This window comes from Magallana gigas, chromosome 9 (genome assembly GCF_963853765.1).
Source record: "Magallana gigas chromosome 9, xbMagGiga1.1, whole genome shotgun sequence".
NCBI classification, from domain to species: Eukaryota; Metazoa; Mollusca; class Bivalvia; order Ostreida; family Ostreidae; genus Magallana; species Magallana gigas.
In genome coordinates this window covers 1340683-1353508 of record NC_088861.1, presented here as the reverse complement: position 1 = coordinate 1353508, position 12826 = coordinate 1340683, and the positions used below count along the sequence as shown (strand labels likewise).

General features: G+C 33.3%; 1 protein-coding gene across 2 annotated transcripts; it reads right to left on the bottom strand.

Annotated features, from left to right (window-relative positions):
- Positions 1-1157: 1157 nt before the first annotated feature.
- LOC105348560 (uncharacterized) lies at positions 1158-11216 on the bottom strand. 2 transcript variants are annotated; one of them, XM_011458043.4, is made up of 10 exons: positions 10992-11216; positions 9832-10090; positions 9413-9472; positions 8938-9157; positions 8319-8426; positions 7252-7462; positions 6815-6900; positions 6563-6694; positions 6042-6137; positions 1158-3440 (listed from the first exon to the last, which is right to left on the bottom strand). In XM_011458043.4, exons 1-10 carry the CDS (start codon positions 11134-11136, stop codon positions 3288-3290), a joined length of 1470 nt encoding a protein of 489 aa, XP_011456345.3. In that variant the 5' UTR covers positions 11137-11216; the 3' UTR covers positions 1158-3287. The 2 variants fall into 2 exon arrangements, with proteins under 2 accessions (XP_011456345.3, XP_011456353.3); XM_011458051.4 differs by lacking the exon at positions 6042-6137.
- Positions 11217-12826: the final 1610 nt, after the last annotated feature.

Sequence of the window (12826 nt, the reverse complement as noted above, 5' to 3'; positions counted from 1 at the left end):
ATGTCCAAGGTAAGAGATGATATGCCGTACGCGTATGAGAAAATATGTTGTTATAACGACATAAACTAAGTCGTACAAACGACATAAACTAATTCGTACGTATGAAATAATAAGTCTTTCTAACGAGAAAATGGCGCACGTAATATGTCGTTATTATAACGACTTAGTATTTCGTACGTACGTCACATTATCTCGTTATCACGACATTGTTTATGTATCTCGTACGTTGGACCTAGTGTATGTCGTTTTATCGACATATTATCTCGTACGTACGACTCAGTTAAAATTAATTCTAACTGGCAGCAATACGCTTCTGGCACTGTAGGTACCTGAAAAAACTCTTCAATCCAAATGCTTGTCCGTTGATAGATACAGAATGTTACTTTAACTGTTAACAATGACAATGATCTTTCATGGAATACTAGGTCTATTATAATGATACACGAAGAAGATGTGACTTGAAAGGAAAATATTTCATAAATACATTTATTCATTATATATGTTTGTATTTTGAGATTAAGAAACGAAAGGCTTGTCATGCTGTATAATTACTGTTTTATTTCAAATATACAAATTTGTTACATAATTTGTGCAGTTGTCAATCAACTAATGTAAATTACTTCTGATTGTCTATTGAGCAAGTGTTATAAAAATGAGGCAAAAGTATTTTTTTTTTAGTATACAAATATGAAAGATTGCATTATAATTTTATTCTAATTTCAATTGAATTATATCATTAGTAATTATGTAATTCAAGCATATGTTTATTTATCATTAGTGTAAAACAAAAGGGTTGATTTTGATCATAGTAATTGTACAAGAGACTGAAAGATTACTGCTTTATTAACTATGTGTATACACGTAATATGTATATCTGCCAATAGTTGTTCTGAGAAATTTTCAAAATAATTTGTTTGCTTTTATATAATTTTAGAAATCATAGTTTTTGTTTGCTTACTTTTTGTTTGGTACCTTCCCATTATTTTTTCTCTCTCTGGTTTTGATACCACATTGTACTAAACTAAATGTTGTGTGAACTTGCCAACGTAGATAAGGTCTTTATGCTTATTTGAAAAAATTAAAGCCTTTATTCTTTATTCAGAGAGGTTTTTTAACAATACTTTCATATTCAAATAGGACCCTGTCCCGAGCGGGTCCTACTCTGACCCTAAGGAAATGATATTCTTTATCATCAATTCTCGGTTTTAAATGTCTCTCTTCCAATAAACTTCTGTTTCATAATACCTGAACTCTTCAAACAAATTACTGCCTTTTCGCAATTTTCCAATCTGTAAAAAACTATGATTAAAAAACAAAAATATTTTTGCTTAAGTAACAGTTATTTATTTATTTTAAATTAAATTAACCCTCACTCTATTCATGTCATACATGTGAACTGATTATATACTATATATGTTGTACTATTCGATCATAGGATAGCTAAGATATTAAGGTAGTTCTTAGAACCACATACATTACATTAATTTGTTCATCAGACTAGGATTGAGACACATCACGCCAATACAATAAAGAGTAATGGAGAAATAGATTATCAAAGCAATGACAGATCAAACATATACATGTATGTTTTAATTACCCTTTCAAGCACTTGTTATTAAATGTATAAGCCATGTAACACATTATGATTGACAGTAGAAGTACACCATCCTACCCAACCAGACATGCATACATGTATAGTTACAATACACAGGATAATATTTGTTGGGTGTTAATTATGATAAGTAATCAACATTTTACAAGCAAGCAAAACTATAATTTATACAAATTCTGATTTTTTATCTTTTCAAATTTATAACAGCATAAAGGGTCAGAGAATGGAAAACTATAATTAATCTTAAAGAAATTTTGAACATTAAACACATGGTATTCATTTGAAGAATAAATAAGGAGACAACAATATGAAAGAAAAATAATTTGTTCAGGATTATGTTGTCAGTTAAAAGGAAACAAATAATCATCCACCAAAATAAATATTTCCTACCGCAATACATCTATAAAAAAGTGATTTGCCTTTGCAAAAGGTTATCTAAACTTTCTGGTGTTACATAACCAAAATGATAAAAAAAAACACTTTATCAAAAGCCCCTGTTAAGTTAATATGTAATTTAAAAACAAACAAAAACAACTGGAAGATAACTACGTATATGTACACACGTATCTAGTAATGAAAGATAAAAACAGTTTCAACAACTGTTATCAAAAATAGCACTTAGAATTCAGGATGTCAACGCAAATATTACTACACATTTTAATACCAAATCAAGTCAACTGTTTTTATAACATTTTATAAGGAAAACATAAAATGATAGTTATGAAATATTCATACAGAAGAAATTCATTTATACCTGACATGTATGGTATGAAAGTACATTACTATAATAATACACACACAGAGTCAATTCCAATGAGCTTTGGCATTAATTATTGATTAAAATCAATTAAACAAAGAATTTACATTGTACACGTAGTCTCATGAAATCTCCTACATCAACAAGTACGGTAATATGTCCAATTCAATGCATGCACCAGAAATACACACTATGAATAAGAAACAATTTTCACACGATGAGCAGCAGTTTATCAAAAGAAAACATGTGGAGATAAACAGTTTGTAGTTTTAAATAAATGATATATATACTATGAATAAATACAGTAAAACTGTATTTAAGCACAGTGCAAATAGAATTCAAATTTACCTTGAGTTTGTAAAAATCAAATTTTACTTTATAGTAATAGACATACCTTTCTTGATGTAATTCAATTCAAAAGCATTGCCAATGTAGAAACGAGGTAGATACAGAAAAAAAGGAAATCAGATTGTTATTTCTATATTTGGACCCCAATATAGAATTAATGTACACATGCTTGTCATTTGCTCAGATTCCCTGTTATGCAACTAAAAATACCCAAAGATACTTTTTAACAAAACTATGTTTTAAATGAGAGATTCGATGAAATTGAAAATAAAATCATGTGTGGTCCTTGTAGATAATATTTTGAAATAAATTCACATGTGGCCAATCTAAATGTTTTATGTGTGGTCCTTCTAAATGTATAATATATTATATATATAACTGTCAAAGCAAAAAGTTGCAAAAAAAAGATTTCATAACAATATATTTCTTACATTATTGCAAAAACAAGTGCATGTAATGCATTGATCGAAGTATATAGAATATACAAAAATATCAAAACAAAATATGTATAAATACTATGATGTAAATAATTCAAAGATTTTAAGCCAATTAAGGTTGATTTAAGCTGATTCAAGTGAAAACAACTGTAGACAACAGTGGCGCCCTGTCCCCCTCATCATAGTTGTTGGGGTGCATGTTGCTGTCCTCTGGGACAGAGCCTGATAGTGCCCGCTTCACTGGAGATTTCTTCAGGGCCGGCTGGGATTTACTTTTGGTCATGCACTATATAATGAAATATCACACATAAGGAATAAAACTTTGATCTTTAGTTTCTCAAGCAAATCTTTTTCAAAATATTATGCAGCTGACATATGGCGTATTATTATTGGTAAGTAAATTTTGAAAAAGGGAAATAATTCAATTTTGTTTTTACTTAGAATTGAAAAAATAAACTGCTGGTAATTCCCCTTTTCAAGAAGGCAATGAAATTGATCGATGTGACAATATTTTACCTGATGCTTAAGTCCCCAAAAAACTATAAACAATGAATTTTGTGGGGATTTTCTTTTGATTATCTTAAGAGTAATATGTAATTATAACTGTTACAAGAATAATTGATGACAATAATCCTTCAAAGAATGATGATAAAATGAATGATAAATGAAAAAGCTATGATAAAAAGAAAATATCTCATTTATACATGTAATAGAATATCTATAGAAATTGAAACAAAATTTCTGATATGCTTAAATAATTCTGAATGAATCAACTTCCAAAAGCAAATTTTAACAAGAAGCCAATTGGCCTTAACGGTCACCTGAGTAGCATATAACCTATACCCAAACTTGTCGAGGAGTCTCATATATGCATTTAATTAGGTTTCATTCTGGTGTAGAAAAATTATAAATTTGTAATGACGACCATCTCCCTGCCTGACATTTTTCAAAAAGAACTATGAAACCTTTAATTTTGGTGAAAAACTTAAAGATCTGGTCTACAAAATCATGAATTCAGTTTTCCTTTCAGGTGTGTGGGAGTAAGATAATTTTTAAACATTATATGGATTAACACCTATACATCCATTTTGGCCCTGCCCTAGGGTCTCCCCTCAAAACCCATACTCCAGGTGACATGAAATTAAAAATTTTAGTAGAGGACTTTCTGGTAAACATAACTATGAAGTCGGTTTTTCATACAGATGTGTGAGAATAGACAAGAAGATTTTTAAACATAATATGCATTAACACTATATTGCCCCCCCCCCCCCAACCATGCCCTGAACCCCTGACCCAGGGGCTATGAATTTCACAATTTTGGTAGATGAGTTAATGGATATCATAACCATGTATTCAATTTTTTTGCCCATATGTGTGGGAATAAAGAAGATTTTTTAAGATTTAATACATTTTAACTATATGGCCATATTGGCTTAACCCTAAAGCCCGAACCCCTGACACAGGGGTCATGAATTTCACAATTTTGGTTGAGGGCTTCATGGACATCATAATCATGCATTTAGTTTTTAACAAATATATATGGGAGTAGAGGAGAAGATTTTCTAATTCAATACATTTTTACTATATGGCCATATTGGCCCCACCCTAGAGCTTGAACCCCTGATCCAGGGGCCATGAATTTCTCAATTTTGGTTGAGGGCTACATGGACATCATAATCATGCATTTTATTTTTAACAAATATATATGGGAGTAGAGGAGAAGATTTTCTAATTCAATACATTTTTACTATATGGCCATATTGGCCCCACCCTAGAGCCTGAACCCCTGACACAGGCGTCATGAATTTCACAATTTTGTTAGAGGGCTTCATGAACATCATAATCATGCATTTAGTTTTTAACAAATATTTATGGGAGTAGAGGAGAAGATTTTCTAAGATTCAATACATTTAACTATATGGCCATATTGGCTCCACTCCGGAGCCAAAACCCCTGACCTAAGGGCCATAAATTTCACAATTTTGGTAGAGGGCTTCATGGACATCATAGCCATGCAACCTGATTTTTCCTCACATGTGTGGGAGTAGAGAAGAAGATTTTTGAAAATTTTGGGTTTTTTTTTTTTGATATTTGGCCCCACCTGTGGACCCCGGGGACGGTAGAGCCATGAATTTCACAATTTAAATTCCTCTTACCATATAGATGCCTCACATCAAAAATGATCACAATTGGACTTGTAGTTTTTAAGAAGAAGTTACAAATGTAAAATTGTTACGCACAACGGACGACGCACGACGCATTACGCACAACGACGGACGAAAACGGATAGCAATAGGTCACCTGAGTACTAAAAATGCATGTCAAACAATCTTTGTTATTTAGGTCTGGTTTCTTTCATTCCCCTATCAGTCTGTGTTTAAAACATTATTATCAATTGAACCGTAGAACTATCATTTTCTATATATTGCAATTTGGCTTTGATATGTGCACATTTTATATCAATTTTTAATTTCCAGCAGAATTTAATTAATAACCTTGTTTAAGGCAATTGTATTTTATTTGTGCATGAATAGTTCGCCTTTCTAGAAAGTTTATGGTAAACAAAAAAATTATACTAGGTTAGCTAAAAGCAGATAAAAAGATTGATAGATAGCCACTGCAACTAATACTAAACAACACATGAGGTATTTACTAAAATGGGTCTTACAAATAAATAAATAAAAGTATAATGTCAAAGAGCTAATACAAGTGATTTGAAATTTAACAGAAATTATTATCTACCGATTGAGGCTTTGTAAAGTAACATGTAAATACAAAAAGACTAATGCTACATGAACATTTTCTAAACATTAAGAAATCTAAAGCAAAAGCAGGCAACATGTTCAGAGATATAGCTAAAGAACAACATCAAGGGTATCCCACTCACAATATCATCTAACTCAGAGATATGAAAGCCTGCTGCGTTACTGGCAGAAGGGAGATTACTCCGATCAGGGTCTTGAGAGTGAAGTCGATTTAACATCTAAAACAAAAGCTCTTTTGGTAAATTTACTTAATCAACTAAATACTTCTATTTCATATATGGTTTGGTAAAAACCTACTTTTATGATTTTTTTTATTTAAGGAAAAATTACTTTATCTGTGACCAAACTACAAACTTAAGTTCAAGATCTATTTTTTTTTTTTAATTTCATTGATGAAAAACTGAAATCAACATAATACAATTAGAAAATAATAAAAACAAATTAGTTATGAAAATACATAGAATTGTTAGTTCATACAACATGTAGATTAAAAATTATAAAAATATAATGAAATTAAATATAACCTGTCAAAGCATTTTACAGTGTTGATGTTGAAAATAAAAGCTTGTGTACTAAATTCTAAAATCACCACATTCTAAAGAAGACAGAAATGAGAATAGGCCAAATTCACTAATGCACTTACAGATAGCCTTGCTTTCTTTGCTCTTGCCACTTGAATTCTCTGGTGTATATCTACATAGACATCTGTTTCATCGATTATCTCCTCTTGAATTAGCTCTTCTATCACATCCTCCAATGTTATTATACCAATTATCTGAGGTTAAAAAATAAAAGACATCTCTAGAAAATGTCCAAAGATCTTTTGGTAAAAAATCAACACAGCTGTCCTCCTTAAACAATTCTTGAGGTTAAGAAAAAAATTGTTTTGTCTGACCTCTTGAGATTCTGGGGAAATTTCAACTTCATATCCTTCGTCTATGTCTTTTATCTCTGTGTGTTTCCTCACAAAGGCTAAGTGACCTGTCCAATCAAAATTGATACATACTGCATGAATGTAAAATAAAAGACAAGAAAATTCGACATTACGTATTATCATAAAAAGTCATTTGGTAATATGAAAGGTTTCATCAAGTCTTTTTACAGGTAACATACATTAAGATGATATTCCTGTTATTTGTACATGTATATACATAATGAGAGTGGAAGTTAAAATGTATATTAATTATAATGAACATGACTTTCATCACCCATGAATTAAATGTATTTTCATACTGCACTACAATGCTTTGTAGAAGATTATAAATAATGAACATGATCGAGACTACTAGTATTTACTTCTCTTAAATGTATTTTATCATGTAGGACTCTTACTTTTTCCAGTTTGAAATATATTCAGTAAATCAAATAAAGGCATATCATCATAAACATAAAGGAGGCTCCGGGTGCAATCGTTCAGTAGATCCCGCACAGGGGTTCTGTCCTCAGGGTTCAACATGATGTAGTTCTTGACAAGCAGTAACCCCACTACATTGCCTTCATGGTGCTCATAAACAGGGACACGAGAGTGGGCTTGATGCAGAATCTGAAACATATCAGGGTTTATTTATTTGATAGTGAAAAACTAAGAGAAAGTGATCAAGAAAATATGTTTTCACAGGTACTGTGGAATCATTTAAATTTAAGGGTAGCCAACTTACGTGGTTTGTGGGTTTTTTGCTTATTCGTTGGAGTGTAATTTTGTGGATGTGTTGGTTTTCAAAAAAATAACTCTTTTAAAATCTATTTTCATCAAGGATGTATATTCATGGTGGAGGGCTACCCATCAATGCCACAAAAATTGAGCCACCACAAATTCTATCAATTAACACAACAGATTTAAGGAGGCTAGATGTCAACAAATTAATCATCAGATCTACATAACCTTTTAAGATATGATTTGCTCATCTTAAAGCTATTATTTAGTAATAAAAAAACCACATATTTTATTTTTTATGGTTGGGAATTTTCCTATATTTTTATATAAAGCTCTTGTTTTAAAGGAGAGTGATAATGTCTAAAAATGGTCTTGATCATTGAGCCCTCTTAATGAACCTTGACAGTGCACAATCAGAATCACTTTCAAAAGAACTGAATCAACAGATAAGTGTTGTGTTGTTGAACCTAAAATGAATTTTTTCACATCAGACCTTTGCTAGGTTAGGTTAAAGGAAGCTAATTGTAATATTCTTGGTAATCACTTCCCTTCCCCTAAAAATGTTTTGCGATAGAAAGTGGCACAATAAATCCTTGATTTATTCTTAAAAACAAAGTATAAATATCAAACAAAGGCCTTAATGTAAAACATTTTACCAGTAAAGGAAAAAAGCAAGATGGGATAATTTTCTGAGAGAGATATAAAGTAACATACAAGTGAACAAAAACAAGCATATATAAGCAACCTTGCTCATGGTAGGTTTATCCATTGCTGAGTCAGCATCAATCATGAACACATCACCCAAAGGCAGCATGGCATCTCTCACTGTCTTGTTCTTCATGTCAAGTGCACCCTGTAATATATATTATACAGAGACATCAAAAAAAGGAACATGTGCCTAACACTGTAAAATTATCTTTAAGTTACTTAAAAGTGGAAAATACACTGACATTATTAATCTCACCCAGTTTTCTAGTAAAAAAAATTTCCACAAACATCAATTGAGCCATTGTAAATATTTTTTCACAAAGAAATATATATTCACCAAGTTAAAGTATATTGAAAGAATGTGAAAAAAAAACAACCATAAAATGAACCAACACAGCTAGGAAACCTGTAAATATCAAACTTGAATTTAACAGAAAAAGAGGTTTTCTACAGAACTTTTTCAAACAATGGCCTACCAGTATCTACAATACATGTATCAACACACCATTTTCACATAATATATATAACGCACTTTAAAGCAACATGTCATACTGCACCAGAAAAACAGTTTATTCATGCACTATTTGAAGATTGGTGACTTTGATATTCTCTTATTGTTCCATCCTGTCATGAATAACGTTGTAACATGTACAAACCTTTATGATTAAGACCTCATCAATTGACAGAGGTTCATCATCATCCTCCTCCTGTTGATGGCTGAGGTTGGCTTGGGAATTGGGACCGTGCAAGTCCACAAGAACTTTGAGCTGGGCCCGTCGGAAAAATGTCCCATGATCCTCTCCCAACACACAGTCCAAGAGCTTGGACAATGGCCAGGTCACAACAAAAAGCAGACCCATCAGAACATAAACGAGCCTACAGTTAGGATACACATAACTACATGTAAATCTATGTCATTACATCAAAATTTCAAATCTATCATTAAGCATATCATGCTTTATTGGATTTGATCACCCCTGACCATATTTGATCACCTCATAATACTACAATATTCCATTATTCCTTAGATAATTTACTTGTACATTGTATTTGCATACTGGTAAATTGTTAACCATGAATTGTTTTAGGATAAAAATAATGGTGTTTTTGTGTAAATGTACATTAACTTACGGTGCTAGTGTGGCTCCAATGGCCAATCCAAATCTTGTACAGATTGCTTGAGGAACAACTCTAAATAAATACAATATCATAAAATCAGGGATTTCTTCATTTTTTCTATATTTAAATTAATAAAAAAAATTAACATAAAGGGAAAATATATTTTTCAAGCTTTTATGAATATTATTACTTCAGTGTCTCTGGTGAATATAATTTCAAAGCAAATCACATACAGGTGTATTGTCGAACATCTTTTGAAACTTTTCATAATATTCTTGAGTTATGATATACCTGAGTAACCTCTTAAAAATTGTCAAATAGCATAATTAGAAACCCCTGGTCAGTCAAAAGGCAAAAGTGATTGTGAGATTCCAAGGATCTCATCTTAACATGTTAATGTTTGAATTTTCTTCACATTGCTGTAAACTTACTCTCCAAATATTAACACAGCAGTAACAGACACAACAATAGCTATCACAGGAGAGGAAATTCTGTCCAGGAATATAGGCATAGCCTCCACGGCCCCAGCATTGGCCAGCAGTAGGGTGACTAGGAGCAAGTGATGGCGTTTGACGATGGGGAGGATCTTCCTTGCTTGTCTCTGTTGCTTGGGGGTTCCTCCCTCCTTCATGATTTGTAGTGTCATTAGGTCCAGGGAGAGAAGACCCATGGTCAGCCCAGACATCAGTCCTGTTAATAAAAGAAATTAAAAATTCCTGGGTTAGAGATTTTATTGCCAAAAAAAATCATATTAATATGCAAAAGAGGCTGTCAAGTTCATCTCCTACATTTGCACTTAAATTTTATTCAATATACTTTATTTTGGAGTTTTCTTTTTTATTGATTTAATTTAATTTAGGTCAAAGCATAAAAAGAATTTCATAAAGATATGACTTGCAATTCTATGTTTAACATCTTGAAATTGTGATTGTCAGACCGGTTCGAATACCACCGCCAGATAGTTCAATTGGTAAAGCACCTGACTTGAGATTCAGGGGGCCCAGTTTGAATCCCAGTCTGGTCTGTCATTATTTCTCCCATCCCATTACATTTGGTGCCATGTCACGACAACCCCTGGAATGAACTGACAGGTTAACTCCTGCATTGGGGAGAACCTAGGGAGATCTTCAAGGGAAAAGATCATTTAAGGGGGAAAGATCGGTTCAAATACCAGATAGCTCATTTGGTAGAGCAACTGACTAGAGATTTAGAGGGTCCGGGTTCAAATAATTATTTCTCCCATCTTGATCTTATTACAAAATAATAACACAGTGAACATATAGCTGCAAAAACAACACAGCCAAAGGATTAACACACAGTAGCTAATGCTAGAAAGAGTGTGATGGTATTGAGCCTGCACCATTAGATGCAGGCCTATCCTCCGCCGCAAATAGGATGTGTTTTAAATTACATTAAAATAAATAGAGAAGTCAGGTTTCTGTCTAGTTTTTAACAACACATTCACATTTATCAGTGCATGCATGATTGAGTTGCCTTTTCGGGTATTTGCTGAGATTTTCAATGATTTATCAACATCCGGAAAAGTGAAACTAAAAGAATCGAGGAAATTCGAGAAAATTCTTTCATTTACCTGCAACCAGTACAAGGCCTACATAGATACCGAGATAGATCCAGAACCACTCGTCACGGTACGTCAGCTTCTCCTCTTCTTCCACGTAAGTTGTGCCATTGCAAATAATTGCATTAACAACCAACTGGCATGTAATATTTGTCATTTCATCAGATGAGCTGGGCAATGCCCGCCTCCAGTTTCTGTTTACATCGACGAGTTACGTCTTCCGTGTTCGAGTTATCTTTCTTTATGTAGCTCGTCCCGTGATCAGCCGCAAAAGTGTGTGCGAGGGAGGGGGGGGGGCACTTATGATACGAAATTTTGACAAAAAAAGAAAAACACAGTTCTCTCCTATTCCGCGTAGGGGGGGGGGGGGGGGGGTGTTAATTAACCACATAATTTTTTCATGCTCACAAAAGGGTTGCAAATCCTTTAAAAATTTACATGTATATGTTGTGGGGGAAAACACGAGAAGAATTCAAGGCACGTAGCTTCAGGGCCACCCTACCCCCATCCCCAGCCCAGCGGCCAGCTTTCTACGAAGGAAACAATAGTGATTTTTTTATGTAATTTGTTTGTATGTGGAATAGTGGAATATGGGGGGGGGGGTAACTTGGATTCGAAGTTGGATGTGGGTTTTTGAGCCTGCTCCCTTCCTCTCTATAAAGTACTGTCCATTAAAATCGGTTTCAGTTGCCTCAGAATAGGGCTAATGCCTATACCCATACATTTTAAGGAAATATATATTAATGAATATAAGTTTGTGATTTTTTTGTAACCTGATCAAAAACCTGCATGTTTTATATGATGACGTTTGGGTTGACCAAAACATTTTAGTTTAGGATTTTGAGCTGTGGGAAAATGATGGTTTTTGTTTATGTATTTGTTTATTTTCATTTCAAGATACATGTATTTGGGGCAACCACCCCCCCCCCCCCCCCATCCCCAACCAAACTCACACGACATTTGTACATAACATGCTTGTACTTTGCGGGTGCAAGATTTGCACCGTTGCTTTTCTCCATAAACATCGCCAAAATTGATAATATGGATGAAAATCAAATCATTTTACATTTATTCAGTTGGAACGTTTAAGACATCAAATGGTGAACATCTTTTGGCAAAATCTAAGCAAGGGCACTTTTTTCAATCAAAACAAACGCAGCGGGGAAACCTTCTTTCATATCAAGATTGCAACAGTAATTTGCCACTCGCCAGTATTTTATTAAAGATGTTTTTAATTCTGTCCGATGCAGTAGATATATTCCCATCTCGAAGAAAGAAAAAAAATCCGTTTTATAAAATTTCTCATTTATGCTGGCTTTTGAAGTTTTGATGCGGTTTGCTGCAGCGAAGCCCCGTTACGCCATTGCTAATGTGGCTCTACAGCCAGTGGAGTCGTTTGATGTTCTATAAATCAAAGAGTAGGGAAAGTTACCACAAGGAGGATAGATTCCTACATTTAATTTTAGCCGCTTATTATGTTATATCAGTTTTCAAGATAACTCGTGATCTGAATTCCAAATTTGATTATATTGTCTGATTGGGTTCGCTCCACTATTTGTGATTTATCTGTATCGTTTCGCTGCTTTTGATCGTGATATCTCGCCATGCACTTAATGTTCAAAACAAGCTTGTTATAAAAATGGCACTTAGATTAATGCAACTGCCTCAAAAAAGTAGGTGGATAGTAGTGGGAAGGGGTAGAAAACAACCATATTGTGTGATGGAAGATGCATACTGTATATACAGAGAGAGAGAGAGAGAGAGAGAGAGAGAGAGAGAGAGAGAGAGAGAGAGAGAGAGAGAGAGAGAGAGAGACAGACAGACAGACAGACAGACAGACTTGTATA